At 32.6% G+C, this 17,777-nt stretch overlaps 1 protein-coding gene across 1 annotated transcript; it reads right to left on the minus strand.

Moving 5' to 3' along the window:
• Window positions 1-133: 133 nt before the first annotated feature.
• On the minus strand, window positions 134-17,111 carry LOC132725209 (uncharacterized). The gene is made up of 8 exons (XM_060710300.1): window positions 16,841-17,111; window positions 9,981-10,847; window positions 5,871-6,077; window positions 5,535-5,574; window positions 5,077-5,189; window positions 1,676-1,882; window positions 1,431-1,467; window positions 134-675 (listed from the first exon to the last, which is right to left on the minus strand). The coding sequence occupies exons 1-8, from the start codon at window positions 16,967-16,969 to the stop codon at window positions 503-505; spliced, it is 1,773 nt and encodes a 590-aa protein (XP_060566283.1). The 5' UTR covers window positions 16,970-17,111; the 3' UTR covers window positions 134-502.
• Window positions 17,112-17,777: the final 666 nt, after the last annotated feature.

Consider the following 17,777-nt stretch of genomic DNA (forward strand, 5'->3'; position numbering starts at 1 on the left):
TTTTAAATTCTCCCGAAAACCCTCCAAACGTTTTTTATAACTTATCCTGGGTATAAAAAAAACAGAAATTTCAAAAAAGTGAGAAAAAAATTTTTTTGAATTTGACGTGAAGGTAGTCAGGCGCCTAGTTTTTTTAATGTTTTCAGCACATGGATTGTAAGTTCAAGCACTATTCGGGTCCAACGAAGCATCCGCACTTGTTACTTGTATAAAGCAAACTCTAGATGGATAAATGTTAGTTGCAGGAAACTATTTCCCCGACAGTATTCATGTACTAAATGTTTTAAATAGACAATAGTTTCCAACTTTATGCAGCTTCTTAGTATTACATTCAATATAAGCAAATATCTTTCGGAGTCAAACGCGATATGAATTGAATCAATTGCTCTACAAAGATGTCTTTACATTGCAAGTTTAAGTTCTCTTAATGTAGGTTTGTGTCTATTTCTATACGGTTGCAAAACTAACTAACATGTATGTTATCAAATAAGAACGTTACCTTTTATATATCAATAAGAGATGTAAAATATGCATAATCTAAAATACTTACTTTACAATAATTTATAGCTAGTTCGCACTTCTCTAAAGCAATATCAAAATCTTTGGTAGCACACAATGAGTAAGCCCAAATCTCAAAAGCTTCCGGGTCATCATAATCACATGCATGTTGAAGAACTGTGATTTATTAAAACATAAATGGAATATCTTTGAAAATATTCGGTCTTTAATATCAAACATCTAAGTAAATTCTTATTATTAGTATACCTTAAGTCTTAAGTATTCTAATAATTATGATATTTATTTATTAAAACATGCATATCAATATGCGACTCTTTTAGAATTCAGAGTGTCATCCGTTCTTATCATCTTACAGGTAAAAATATCAAGAAACTTGAAAGAAAAACGTATCTTGTATATGAACCTCTTTAAAGAATTATTTGTTTGATTGGGTTTTACTTCACACCGACACAGTTTATGTCATATGGCGACGTTCCAGCTTTACTGGTGAAGGAAAACCTCAGATGCCCTTCCGTGTATTCAGGCACAAACGGGCATTTGTGTTGAACCCTCGACGTTCTGTAAGCTAGCTGGATAGATTCCTCACACGAGGAAATCCAAAGTCCCTATCAGGATTCAAACCCACAGTGGTGAGGGGCAAGTGGTTTGAAGTCAACGACCTTAACCACTGGGCCACGGACGCCCCTTAAAGAATTAATTTTAAAAAAAAAACTTACATAAATGACAAACATTTAACATAAACAATAAACTCAAATAACTAATGAAGTAAGTCTCATTAAGAAACCATTCTCATTAAGAAACCACTTGAAATTACACTTCATTTATGATAAAACACCTTCATAGATACCTTCTTAATATATGTACAAAACCTGATACAGTGATTATCTTTCAAATTGAATGCGGATACTTACTTGTACTGCAAAGTTTTCGTGCATCCTCATGCATTCCCTGAATAAAAACGGTAAATTTCATAATCATTTACAGGAAAGAATAAGTACAAAGTCAGCGATTGATGCATATTGAGCATAGAATAACTGAAAACTCAGATGTACTGCCTCGAAGAGAATGGCGTGTGCAGTGCACAAACTTCATAAAAGTTTTCCAAAAAAAGCAAATTTTGTTCAACAAAAGAATAAAATAGGACAACATTATATACCATTCGTAGGAAGCATCGAGCAGAGCGCCATAAGGAAGCCCTACGTCCTGGTTGTTTAATCAGCTCATGTTCCACTATGCCACATTGCATTAGGTAGGAAAATATTTGATTGACATCACCATCTGCAGCCACACAAACATCCCATTTTCCCCGACGTTCTGCAAGTTGAGCAAGGTCATCTATCTCTGCCAGGAGGCGTCTCAGACCCTTTAAAAATTGAACAATTAAATTTCACTATACACTTAATATATAAAACTACCCAAAGCCATGCTTTTATTGGTATAAAGAAAAAAAGAGGTTTGATGTTATTTTTGAGTTATTATTAGAATGATGTAATTTGTGTGGTTTTATATCTTATACATACTTTTCTGCTTTATTGTTGTATCATGTATCAGATATGTTTAACCATGTGATTGCATAATACTGATATAAATCGGTCTATCTTTTATGCGTATAAATATGTTTTGTCAATAATACAAACATTTTCTTCCCTAAACAAATTAAAGTATATGTTCATGTATAACTGTGTTTTGAGTTTTTTTCAACAACCTCAAGTCCAGATCATGTTAAGCAATACACACATGAAGGTTCTCTGATAATCTTAAATTTTTAAATTAATACATGCATCCAATTTCTGCATTCATTTAAAACATAAATAAATTAAATGACATCTAAAATGACTTTTTTAATTTTTTAAATCACTTTTATAAATGTTTATATAATTGAACAAACGTCGGGGCTCTTAAATTCTTAACAGTTATAGATTAATATATATATATTATTTAATGTTTAATTGGCGGAATGCCAAGCACTGCAAAGTTATACTCTTAGTGCGATTCAAATCGTTGTGATAAAACATTATTTTTTCCTTTGTTAAAACGATCCTTCTTTTTTAATTCTTGTAGAAGCATGTTCAAAATGTCTTCAAGACCCCTTAACATTATCATGGTGTCAAATACTAAAATCGCTCAGTAGCACATTTCAAAGGTCCATTCTGCCAAAGAAATACTTTGATTTCAATTTCGTAAACGTTCTTTTTTCAGAGTCCTGCGTTATAGATTCCAAAGAGTTACAAGATGGCCCATTACCTGAACTATTCGTTTCCTTCTTTTGCATTTTGGTAATTATATTAGATAAGTACAACTAGAGGATGCTTTTGTAAAAAAGCGCATGTCTCCCCCACTGCACTGTGACCTTGACCTTTGACCTACTGACCCCAAAAACAATAGGGATCATCTGCTCTATAAGACCAATCATCCTATGAAGTTTGAGGGCTGTAGGTCAAAAGGAACTTAGTTATCATCCGGAAACGAAAAATTGACCAACGGTCACTGTGACCTTGACCTTTGACCTACTGACCCCAAAAACAATAGGGATCATCTGCTCTATAAGACCAATCATCCTATGAAGTTTTGAGGGCTGTAGGTCAAAAGGAACTCTAGTTATCATCCGGAAACGAGAAATTGACCAACGGTCACTGTGACCTTGACCTTTGAACTACTGACCCCAAAAACAATAGGGATCATCTGCTCAATAAGACCAATCATCCTATGAAGTTTGAGGTCTGTAGGTCTAAAGGAACTCTAGTTATCATCCGGAAACGAGAAATTGACCAACGGTCACTGTGACCTTGACCTTTGAACCTACTGACCCCAAAAACAATAGGGATCATCTGCTCTCGTTAAGACCAATCATCCTATGAAGCAATTTTGAGGGCTGTAGGTCAAAAGGAACTCTAGTTATCATCCGGAAACGAGAAAAAATTGACCAACGGTCACTGTGACCTTGACCTTTGAACTACTGACCCCAAAAACAATTAGGGATCATCTGCTCAAATAAGACCAATCATCCCTATGAAGTTTGAGGTCTGTAGGTCTAAAGGAACTCTAGTTATCATCCGGAAACGAGAAATTGACCAACGGTCAGCGTGACCTTGACCTTTGACCTACTGACCCCAAAAAAACATAGGGATCATCAGCTCTATAAGACCAATCATCCTATGAAGTTTGAGGGCTGTAGTCAAAAGGAACTCTAGTTATCATCCGGAAACGAGAAATTGACCAACGGTCACTGTGACCTTGACCTTTGACCTTACTGACCCCAAAAACAATAGTTATCATCTGCTCTATAAGACCAATCATTCCTATGAAGTTTGAGGTCTGTAGGTCTAAAGAACTCTAGTTATCATCCGGAAACGAGAAATTGACCAACGGCACTGTGACCTTGACCTTTGACCTACTGACCCCAAAAAACAAGATAGGGATCATCAGCTCTATAAGACCAATCATCCTATGAAGTTTGAGGGCTGTAGGTCAAAAGGAACTCTAGTTATCGTCCGGAAACGAAGAATGGACGGACGGACTGACGGACGGACTGACGGACGGACGGACTGACGGACAGGGCAAAAACAATATGTCTCCCCCCGAGGTGGGGGAGACATAATTATAGTGATGAAATATTTTTGTTAAAGTCAAAGTACCACTTTGTTAATATGTCGCTAATTTCATGACACATAAAACTCTCATTCAGCGCTACTTCCGTAAAGTAAAAGGCATCTTAACCCTTTTTGTATTTGCGTATTTGCCATATGGACGGCTTTATTTATAATAATCATAATAATAATAATAAATTAATAATAATAATAAAAATATTAATAAATATAAAGAAAATTATACCATCAACAATAATTAGTATTATACTAGCATATTTGGAAACATATATAATTATTATAATACTAACAACAAATAATAATAATAATATAGGTTTTTTTTAGAAAACCCTCTGGCAAATAGGTGATTAATAAAACAATAACCCTCTGGCACCGAAAGGGTTAAATGCTCTCTCTATATATATTTCAACGTCATAAAACTCACGTTTACTCCTTTTTATAGAAGGAAAATAATCATTCGTTTTCGAGGCACCATATGCACTTATGTTCATGCTGAAGTTGTGTAAACATCATGTTTTATTTTATGTGCTTTTAAAAAATATCTTCCCTCTTTTCAATATGATAAATAAAATAAATGACATAAAACCTCCTGACTGATTTTATTTCCTGTTCATTTCACAGAATTTGCTAGAATTATTTTCTAAACTACTACAAAATTTCATTCTGCAGTTAACAATAACAATAAACCTAATATCATTCAAGCAATATTATGATATTCTTATTGCAAACGACCAAATTGTTCCTTAGCTGCTCTCCCTCCAAATTAATTTCAAACCAGCAACATCTGCCGTTTTTGAAAAGTGTTAATTGAAAGGATTATAAACAATATGTTGGTCTACAGTTTTCAGTTCTCTATGGTCATTTGAACCTTCTATTTTTCAGTTTGAGTAGGACAACTTAACAGTGTCTTTTTTAATGAATTATGGATATGTATGATTAAATAAAGACAAACCTTGTACTGCCTGGTCAGCTCCTCTGTACGTTTAGAAAACACTAATGAGTTCCACAGAACGTTATACACACTCTTGTGGTTAACAACATTCCATGTTGGGTCGAATATCGTCGCTTCAATAAAGTAAATTAACGAATTTTTCACGAACTGTTTGATAAAAATATTCAATCGTGTATGTTCATTAACAAGCCATTTATATAATTTAAGACATAAATTGTATCCAGGAAAAAGTCCGAAGAAAATCCAACAACTATTACTTAATATTTTGGCTCTTTACTAAAATCTGCTTTTAGCTAAAACAAAACTTTTGCTTAAATTGTCGTCTGCTATTCGAAAGTATATATTCAAATAACTTCCACCCTTTGTTTATTGGTGCACTTTAAAAGGAGTGTAGGTATGGAAGTATACTTGAATGATTAAGAAACTTTTGGACACATCTTTGATAAAAGCAAGTTTACCTGTATAAAAGCACTTGACTGCAGTGAAATATTCTCCAATCTGAAAGTAATGACAACAACAACGGTCAAACAATCAGAAGGTACTTTAAGCTGTTCCAGCACTTACATTTAGTTATATATTATAACATTCAATAAACTATACAGTAGGAATAAGATATTTCAAAGGATGACCTATTTTATACAGCATGTGATTATTATGTTAATAAGGCTTTTTACATATTCGTTATACAAACTACCGTAAATCAAGTTTTTTATCGCGTGCATCTTACTTTCTCTATGCTCGCGTGCACCGATGTAAATTTCAATTATTTGTAACACTTGAAGCAAGTACTATACCCTATTCATAACAAAGGAACATCCACCATACCAGTCGCCGAGTTGTTGCTCGTCTATATCCGTCTGTACATCTTTTAGCAATTTATCTTTCTCAATGTTGATGCCTGCAATAGCTTGCAGCGCCTTCTGTTTCGCACCTGCTATGTCCTGTGCCTCAAGGGCATCTTGGCTTTCTTGAATAAGCCTAGATATGTTTCTAGCTGCCATCTTTAAACAAAGAAAACAATGTACAGATAAACTGAAGCTAGAAACTGTGTTCAGTAACGCTATCTACAAAGAAAAACAATGAACAGATAAACTGAAGCTGGAAACTGTGTTCAGTAACGCTATCTACAAAGAAAATCAATGTACAGTTGACATGAAGTTGGACAAGCTGTGTACAGTAACGCTGTCTACAAAGAAAAACAGTGTACAGTTAACATGATGCTGGAAAATCTGTTCAGTAACGCTGTCTACAAAAAAACAATGTACAGTTGACATGAGGCTGGAAACTGTGTACAGTAACGCTCTCTACCCATCGACAGTGGGTATTAATTAGATAAAACCTGACATTTTCCTTGAAACAATAAGCGGCGAAATGAGCAAGAGAAAAAAATGTTGTTTTTACCCACGTCTGATGGCGTTAAAGCGACAGAGTGTCCTAAATTTTCAAGACTTAAGGACTAATGACCTTACTACGAACATAGTCATCACCTATAAATAGAATTTTTTTTAACAAAATGATCATCTGAAACTTTATAAAGAATATATTTTAATTTTTTTAAAAGGAATATTAATTTTAAGCGAATAGACAAATTCTCGTTTCGTTCAACCAACGTAACAAGAGTACGCCTGAACAAGAAAAAAGCGGGTTTCCCATTATAGGGTTTGAACCCGTGCGGCCAGCAATTACACGTACGATCTGAAACTTTTAACAAATTATCCTTCCTGTTTCGTACGATACGACCTAGTTTCATCCGCGAGTGGAGAATACACGCCCCAGATAAAAAGTGACTGGGCCTTAACCCGCTAAAACCGGAAGTGACCAACCATTGCCAGCAGTATAGTGCCAGACATCGTCCGTGCAGGCTCTATACTGTTGGTAGCTCAATTTTTATACTTTGATATTGAAATCCCTTAAACTTTGAATGGACTGTTTCAAATTCAAAGCTGGACAGATCCATTATAGAAATATAGTAGGGTTAAAGATTAAGCTATTTGTATCTTAATATTGAGCTCAAATTTCGCTCATTACGCAATGAAAAGGTTCCAGCACGGCCAAACAGGGTTATATTGTATTGGTAAGTTAGTGCATGATTTGTTAAGGCTATTCAAACAGAATAAATTATGTGGCAGAGTAAATACAGGTTTAAAATATATCATAAGTAAAGGTAAACTAATTTCTTATCTATAATAATATGCATTATAAATACGTCACAAATCACGAATCAAACGTTTCTAATTTAAGTAGCCACGTAATATTTTTTTCTATTTTAAGTTACTTGATCATCGATAGTTGAACACTTGATAATTCATATTGATTTTTGCATACAATTTATAATATATCAATAAAGGTAGAGTTTTTTTGACAAATATAGGAATGAAAGACTGTAAAGCTATACAAGACCGTCTGCACTTGCAGGAAAAACGCATATCAATAAAACCATACCAAAGTACCTTAATAAAAACTCTTACCTAAATAAAAGCTCTTAACGGGCAAAATTCTCCGTTAAAAATTGAATGTGCTTCTTACGTAATACTGTTATTTGTCAGTCATAATTAAACCTCTGTAACTTATATACATGTAAATATTTACATAATTACATTGAAAAGAAATACATACATTTGTCACATTCAATTTAATAAACCCGCTTGATTTTTTACAGCTTTTTTCCCCTTTATAACAAAACCCTTAATACTAACTCTACCGGAGAAACAAAATTCTACGCAAGCTACCAGTGCCGACAAAGAACACAGTTCAGGTATCGGTCAATATGGCGATTTACCAGCTTTACTGTGTTAGAGTGCTCCTCTGTGCATTATTTCAGACACAAAAGAGCACCTGAATAGAACCACCGAAGACGCTGGCGCGGCTCGAACCTACAACAGTGAGAGGCAATAGGTTTAAAGTGCACGACATTAGCCACCCAGCTGTAGACCCCCTATTCAGTCAGTAAAAATATTTTGTTGTTTTTTTACCCTAAAAGTTATGCTTTTGTACAGATTGAAAGAGGAAATTTGTACAGATTGAAAGATGAAATTTGTACAGATTGAAAGATGAAATTTGTACAGATTGAAAGATGAAATTTGTACAGATTGAAAGATGAAATTTGTACAAATTGAAAGATGAACATAAATGAATGTTCATTACTTTAGTTAGCAGGCTTAAAATACTGATCTCTAGAAACTAAACATTAAGCCTATTTTGAAAGGCTGATCTTTAGCTTGTTACTGAAGAACAATTCATAAATGCAGAAAAATAACTTTATCATCAAAACAAATACGGATTTTATTTCAGGTATCATTTAAACGATGTGATTCTTTGTATGCAAGTTGACATAGTTTCAAGGGAAAACACAATAATAAAAGTGTTGGTTTTAGTTGTTGTTTTTTTCCCCTAAAAATCTTTCAGTCCCCATCTTTTTAAAACGCTTAGCAGAAACTATTATCAGCCCTTAGTAAATTGCCGTACCTCAACAAAATTTTACACCTCAGTAAAAATAACAAATAAAACTGTAATATTTATTATTGAAGCAAATTAGCCATGATCTGTAAGTCCCTTTAAATAGTTCTTTTGCAATAAACTGAAATTCCATATACTACATAACACTGCCAAATCAACCATACAGTTTACTTCAGTGAAAAACGCAATAAAAGAATAAAGCCTTCAAAACAATATACATACCATATATCTGTTTTAACACTGAATAAATGACTAAGCATATAAAGATTTACGAAATATGAACCCAATATCTAATGGTAAATGTGCATATCATGCATGTATAATATATACATGTATATATTACAGGATAAAGTTAACATACCCGACTGATATGATACAATCTAAAATGTATGCAATAAATAGCCCATATCTAATTTTACCGACAAGACATACATCAAAAACTAATGTCAAACTACCCAATGTCAACAAATAATTTACCTTTACATATTTGCCGATCAATCATGGACACATGTAAAACAATCTTTTAAACTCCCCTTCTTGCGTAGTTTAATACTTTAAAATAAGTTAAACTATGTGTCAACTTTGCAAAATTTTTAAAAAATATATAAATAAGTTTCACTTCTGAGAAGGTTTATATTAAACTGGTAATCAACTATCTATATTTAGTAACTGACAGCTAAGTCACGAGGACGTTTGATTTCTTGCCAAGACTACCTTGTTAATCAATGGATAAAAACAATAAAAATCTATCAGTCTACCATTTTCAGAAAACATCTGGGTATTCCATAAGGAAGATTGCGGTGACAAGAGGACCAAATTTGGCCTATATAGCTCAAATGTGTAATTGAGGAAGAAATAAATATAACTCCCGGCTGATGACATGTTTTTTTCTGATGCTTGACGTATATTATTTGTTGAAATATTAATATTTGTATGAAATTTGTCAAGTATGCGGCAAATACTGAGCTTCCTCGACGATATGACATAAAGATTGAAATAAATTTCCGGTATTCAAATCAAACAATTGTTTTATCAGCATAGTGTATATACATGGTGCATATCCATATCGGTATCCTCTTTGTGTGAAATCTACTAAATCGATACCCTCTTTGCCAATACACAGGTCATTCATTAGTATACCTGCTGAAAACAAATCGACGATAACACGATTAAAACATTAACTCATTTAATGTTACGTGGTATACGTGCTTTTCACACCACATACTAACTTTGATCAGTAGAATGAACATTCAATGGAACATTCGTCGATTTGTTTTCAACAGTGCACAGATGGTACCCTTGACGTACACTGCGCAAAGATATGGGTATGTACCGTGATATGTGTTAAATGCAAAAAAAAAACACGTCTGGCAAGGCTAAACAATCTAAGTCAAGAGGTATATATAAAATTTGTAAAAGGAACTAAAAGTACTTTTAAAATAACTTACAGATGAACTTGTTTTGACCGAAACGTCACTTATACCGCCTGCACCTACGTCATCGCCTATTTGTACTCCTTCAGAATGTAAATCTCTTTCCGTTTCTTTCAAAACGTGTCCGTGTTCATTTATGTCGCGAACTTCATCTACTTTTACATTATCTTCGTTTGTTTGCTTGTCGGATTCAGGGTATGTCTCATCAGAAACATTCTTATTACATGTACTAGTCACTAAAAGTACGTCCTCTTTAGCAGTAACGTCCTCTTTAGCGGTAACGTTTTGGTATTCTTTTACCCATTTATTGGTAACCTCTATGCCTTTATTTCCATGCTGTGCTAACCGCGGTTGAGTTTCTTCCAGACCACCTACATTTATTTGATATTCGAAATCAGGTACTGTCTTATCGGGAGCTCTCTTATCATATATTAGAACGTCCTTCTTACCTCTGACGTCTTGGTTTTTCTTTACCAATTTCGTGATCAAATCTTTGTCTTTATCTTCGGGCTTTGCTAAAACTGATTCAGTTCTCGGATGACTGTCTTCATCTGATGTAAGCTTTGATTGGTAAAACTTTAGTTTAGCACCTTTATGCCTTCGTTTTGGTCTACTAGTAGACTGTTCTCTTCTTTTACATTCTGAATCTCTATTTATAGATTTTGACGTCAGACACGATCGGCTATCCGGTGACGTTCTATCTTTATCAGGCAATCTAATTGATTGCTTCTTCTGTGGTATCCCTTGCTCTGACTTGGACCTATTTTTAGAATTCGTAACTTGTGCGTTGGTATTCTTTAGATTTGATTGGTCATTACTGGACTTGTCTTGGTTCTTATGTGTGTCTCGAAAAATGACCGTTTGTGAATCGTCATCACTAGACTGAAATTAAACAAGAAAGAAAACAAAATATTTTCCATTCTACTTATTTAAGAATCAGCTAAAATTAAAAATCGTTCAATGTCTCTCGGTTTCTATACATGTTTAATTGTATTGGTAAACAGCTCTCTTGGAAATATGTAAATATGCTCGTGTGTATAATACCATGTACAATGTTTTCAGTATAGTAACAACAAGCAATTATCATAGTATTGCAAGCAATCCATAAGTCCCCTACCGGTAAGAGCCCAAGCAACATTCTGAAGGGCCATTGGCCATTCACTTAGGTTCCTATTTTAAGTAAATTTATTGAAAAAGTTCTTTAAAAGTGATCACAGGAAACAGTTTTTATGTACAGACAGACGGACTGAAGGACACTCTAAAGCTATTTTTTAAACATCCCTGTTATCAAAATATAACATTTTTAAAATCCTATCATGATTGAAGAAGTTGGAGTAAAAATTACCAATTTCTCCAAAAAAAGTCTAAGTTCAAAAGGGGCATAATTCTGGAAATAGTCTTGCTAGAGTATTGAACACTCACAAATGTTGAGTGACAATAAGAAACATTTATATGAAGTTTGAAGTAGATACATTCAGAAAAAGAAGTTATTAAAAAAAAACAATGTTTTTTTCATGAAAATTTTAAGTTCAAGGGAGGTAATTCTGATAAATTTTGTGCTAGAGTTGTAAACCTTGATGACAAGCAACTTATATTTAAAGTTTGAAGAAAATACCTTAAGAAATAAAGAACTTATAGTGAAAAAACTTAAAAACTAGAATCAGAAATCTTGAAATTCAGTCTATTTGTTGCCATAGCAACCAGAATTTTTCAACATAGGAAGATAAAAAAGGATGTGCATAATTTCCATACTGCATCTACCCATATGTCAAGTTTCATAAACATATTTTCAGTACTTTTTGTGTTATCACTGGATCCAGGTTATGTGTAAATTTTGCCATATTTTCAGTCTATTTGTTGCCATAGCAACCAGAATTTTCAACATAGGAAGAAAAGAAAAAGACGTGCATAATCTCCATACTGCCATCTATCCATATATCAAGTTTCATAAAAATATTTTCAGTACTTTTTGCGTTATTGCGGGATCCAGGTTATGTGTAAAATTTGCCATATTTTCAGTCTATTTGTTGCCATAGCAACCAGAATTTTCATCATAGGAAGAAAAGAAAAAGACGTGCATAATCTCCATACTGCCATCTATCCATATATCAAGTTTCATTAAAATATTTTCAGTACTTTTTGTGTTATCGTGGGATCCAGTTTTGTGGACGGACGGACTGACGGACGGACAGACGGACGGACTGACGGACGGACGGACAGACGGACGGAGGGTAAACCTAAAGTCCCCTCCGGTAAACCGGTAGGGGACTAATTAGACGCATCAAAATTAAACACCCGGCTATATTCTCATATTTAGCATGAGCTCCCCTCCAACTTCATTAACTTCGTCTTAAGGACCAACAAAGACTTAAAGCTGTGTCCCTCAGGATTAAATCAGATGGCTAAACCGGTTAAAGTCTCGGCTATTTTTATATGCATAGATAAAACTGCAAGCGTGCGGTATATGAAAAAGAAGGGCTATAACAGAAGGGTGCATCATGTTCCCCGTTCATATATATATATATATATATATATATATATATATATATATATATATATATATATATATATATATATATATATATATATATATATATATATATATATATATATATATATTTATATATATATATCACTTTTTGGCGAGAATATTCCTTAAAACATGCATGCTTTAAGAAACTAATATCTGTTCAATAACCTACAACAGGAATACATTGGCAATTAACGTAAAATGCCAAATTTTACGTCAATCCAAGAAAAAGATTCGTACAAAAAGACCTAGGTAAGCTAGTCACATCTGGCCAGATGCCATATAAATGACATTTTGGCCTGCAAAGTGACACCGAACGTAGCTAAACTGACATGTAGAGAAGGGACATTTTAATCCTGCAAAGGATATTTCTCTTCAGAAAAAGAAAACACCAACAAACAAACAAAAACAAAACAAGAATGCTTTCCTACTAGCTTTGCTTATCTCCTTTGCCAACTGGTGTCTGATTTAGTGACAGTCTGCCACAGTTATTATATCTCTTTAACTTCCACAAATAATAATAATAATAATAATAATAAAAATAATGGTAATAATGATAACAATAATAATAATAAAAATAATAATAATAACAATAATAACAATAATAATGATGATGATGATGATGATGATGATGATAATAATAATAGATATTATCATTATTATCATTATTAATAGTAATAATAATAACACTAATTGAACAGTACCTGTAAATAACATAGAATATACTACTACAGGTATATATTACGTATTTTGTTACTTCAGATCTAATTGCACCGCACAAAGCAGATATAATTGCACTGCACCTCGTAACTTCTGCACTATTGTTTAAATTTAGATTTTCGAAAAATATCACAAAAAGAGTATGTCGGTCGAGGTCGAAAAAAATAACGGGTGTCCCATAAAACAAAAAGCCCACAATACAAACATGTTTCAATCATGTTTCAAACATGTATATTATAAAGTAAGGCTATTCCAACGGACACCTATCATGTAATGTTGTTTTTTTTTCTTCTTCTTTTTTCTGTTGTTGTTTATTTGTTTGTTTTTTTAGCTCACCAGAACCGAAGGTTCAGGGTGAGCTATAAGTATCAAAGGGGGATGCTCCGGCGTCCGGCGTCCTGCGTCAACAATCGCTTTCTTCTCTTAAACTGCTGGGCAGATTTACTTCAAATTTGGTCTGTAGCATCCTTGTGACAGTCACACTTAAATTTGCTCATGTCATCATAATTTATAGCCGATATTCGGTCATATTCCCAATTATTTGGTAGGAATTACATAGATTTCAATAAATTTCGCTGATAAAAATATTTTACGCAAGGATGAGCATAGTAGTAGTGGTATAGTCTGTATCTTTAATATGAATTATATTTCCAATGAATACAAGTGTTATTATTTTTTTATGGCAATAAATATTATGTTTGTGCCTTAATAAAATCTTGAATCTTGAAGTGTTTATTTTTAATCATATTTTTTGTACAATCCATGACTGTTATTACAGTTAAACTTGGAAATTTTGAGTATGGAAAGCTAATGGATATTTGGAAATTTTAACCTTTTTCATGAATATACAACACGTGTAATAAACATTAATATGATACTAATATCTAAACAGTGAGATCACGTGGTAACGCACGTTTTGGGCGCAATTCTTTACATGTAGTTTTTTTTCTTCTCAATCTTCAAAAGAATCTGGGAAAAACGTCATTTTTGTGAAATATTCACATAAATATTTAATATATACAAAGTAATGTTAAACATATAGAACAAGAGTAAAAGCGAGTGAGATCATCATATTCTCTACAATCTTTTTTTGCAATTCAATATCTAAAACAAGATTTAATATTTTGAATCAAATATATGTAGATCACCCTGGTTTGAGGGCTTCGGAAAACAACATAAGGTCTGTGCACAGATAAAAATATCCTCGGTGACGCTACAGTACTGTACAGTACTATGTCATGACATTATTTGCAATTAATTATTTTTGACAATTTTCCAGATCTAAGTACATGTACTGTATTTGATCTGTAGAAAATATTTAATTTCCAACCTATTACACACGTGTTAACTAAACTGGCACACAGTTGTAACTGTGATTATAAACCCTGGCAGACGCCAGACTCCGTTTTTATGTGGCCCATTTTTTGTGGGCTAGAAAGGCTTATCCGGAGATGCCTCAAATTAGTAACAATCGTACACAGTACACTAAAATCTCAGATAAACAATACGCTAATTCTAATGCATATGTGGATATAGTTAACGTTAAATACCTTGATTTAAGTTTAGTTCCATTTTCACTTCCGCCTCTTTTGTGTAATGTTTTGTTATGATTTTTACATAATTCACACAGCTATTTTTAGCAAACACCGCATAGTAAACAATGAATTCCTGGAAAATCTATTAATATCAATTGTGATAATCCTGCCATTAAGGGAAGTATTTAAATTCGCAATAAATAGTAAAAATCGTCCGTGCATCAACAGATTCTTAACTTGTTAATGTAAAATTATTTAGGGATTTATAAACACACACTAAAAAAAAAACATTTCTACTTTCGGTTTGAGGCGCGCTTGTTTCTGTTTGAAACACTGTTATATAATAATCGAGTAAATAAGGTAACATCGATATTGCTTAAGCATATATATCTGCGCTTTCATGGAGTTCATTGAGTACAAATATTGTTGCTAGTTTATAGTTATTAAACGGATTTTATAGTCATGAAAAGGATATATCCTTAGAAAATAAATAAATCATTTAATCATGAGCTCGTTATTATCCAATAATTTTATGTGTAAATATAAGTTGTATGACCTACACAGAAAATATCTACCGGCTATATGCTTTATACTTTAAATACTTTTTAAATGTGAATTGGTCTATAATGGAAGGTATTTAATACCGTAAATAATTATATCGATAATATTTAAAATCATACGATATACAACAAACCATGAAAAAAATAATGAATATTTAGACAGTACTGTATATGGATGTGAAGTACATGATTTTATATTACATGTCTATATATAACAGATAATGAATTGTTCTAGACCAAAATATTATAATAATTCATATAAATGTCCAAACTAAATTACTTAAAAACTCTATAAATTAACATTACTTTTTCATGGGTCATGACACTACCCAAATAATGCAGTTCTATTATTCACATGGATATTTGAAATACATACAAAAATGTCCCAATTGTAGACCAATTCAATTTCGTTACAATTTTAATTAGGAATAATACTCCTCGTGATCAACGATTTTGTTTATGTTGCAATACTTTGACATAGAGGATTAATATCACTTTATATTTGTATGTCCTTATGAGTTCAGTACCGTGAAAAGTATTATTACATGTATCATGTGTGTATGTTAGACTATCTATATGTCCTAATAGATCTAATTTCAACGCGAAGTAAAGCTGTTTTAATTAAGTTGTGTGTTGTTGTTGTTGTTGTTTGTTTGTTGTTGTTTTTTTGTTATTTTGTTGTTGTTTTTCTGATTGTGTGTGTTTTTTTCGTTTTTTTTTCTGTCTTCTTGAAGTTTTTCTCAAGACGATGTCCATATGTATAAATAAAAAAACTGTTAAAAAATGTACATGAACAAAGAAAAAAAAAACTGCGCACATTGTCGCCTTCATCAAACCTAATCAATTATCGATTAAAACTAAAATTCGGAATGTAGGACCATTTTGTCAATCTATCATTCATTCGTTCTTCCTTTTAACAATGACCATTGACATATGTGTAAATATAGATATATTATTATGCAATTTACAGTCATGCCTTATCTTATACAGCGGGAGAGATATTAAAACATTTCAAAGATTTCAATTCAGGCTTAATTTTCACAGATGATATAAATGACTTTTTAACGTGATACAGATAAGCACGGAAATCCGTGAGGTAAGTGAGTGGTCATACACACATAATTAATATTGAGAAATATTTTCATAATGCTAAATGGCTCATTTTATACTAGATTTAAACTAACAATGTACACTATTTCTCATATCGATGATACATGTAACCCATTAATTTCTCATAATGACAATTTTAGTAAACTTAGAACATAAAAATCGGCTTCATTTACAAACGCTTGAAATTATAGTGAGACAAGTTTTAAATCAAAGGATTCGCATTCTCAAAACAAAAACAAAAAACACGCAAAAGGAATTAATAATGGATCATTCAGAACACAATGCCGATTATCCATCTGAGATATGACGGAAAAGACCGAAAAGTTACGATTGCTCCTAAGCTTTATTCCGAACGCCTATAAAACGCAATAATAATCATATTCATGTTATAGGTGTTAATATTTACTTTCTATTTCTTACCTCAAATGCTGTGAAGAGTCCATATAACAAAACGAAAATCAATATAATCCCAACAGGCGTTAGTGCATTCCAAAATAACAATAGAGTAAAACAAAGGAGTATTCCTAAACTTATAAATAAAAACATCATATCTGTAGCGTTAAAATAATTTAAATACACACATAAATGAGTTTAATTGAGTTGCTCTAAACTCTATAGTGCCAACTCTAAGAGTGATTTTATTTATGATAAGGTGCAAATTTATAAAATGATTTTTGTTTGTTTAATTTGTTTTGGAGTTTTGCTTAGTAATAGACTCATTTATAGCTGCTTCTTTGGCATCCCGAAAATGTGTACCATTGTATTGCGGCCGATAGCCAATCAGAGTGATGAATACAACTGGGATACCAGATTTTACAATCAATTTTATAAATAGCTTATCATATGACGGGTGTGTTATGTAATAACCAATCAAAGTTAATCATTTAGCTGGGCTACCTCGATATAAATTAAAACTAACGCGCAGTTTATGCAGCGTTGATTGTCTATCGGTTAGAAAGGGAAGTAGCGATGTGAACGTGCAATTCACGATTATTTACAGTTGTTCCCCTTAAAAAAACAATTAAGCTTCCTGGTGACACATCATTTTTTAAGTTCAAGAATAAAAGCATGAAAATAATATCACAATGCACATGCTCTTTACATAAAGTTATAAAATACAAATATAACAACATATTTGTTTTCTTGATTTTTACGAATTAAAATAAAACTATTTTAACACAAAATGACATTAACTGCTAACTACTATCGGCCATAAGAGACGACGCCGCTCAACGGAGTCGCCAAAATATGCAAACTAATATTTGGCGAACGCCGTTGCTATAGTATTTTGAATGCTGGTACATACATTATTTTTATAGATCTAGGTATCACTGTCATGGAAATACTAGTATTTATA

This window comes from Ruditapes philippinarum, unplaced genomic scaffold (assembly GCF_026571515.1).
Source record: "Ruditapes philippinarum isolate M1 unplaced genomic scaffold, ASM2657151v2 ctg673_1_1_1_1, whole genome shotgun sequence".
Lineage (NCBI taxonomy): Eukaryota > Metazoa > Mollusca > Bivalvia > Venerida > Veneridae > Ruditapes > Ruditapes philippinarum.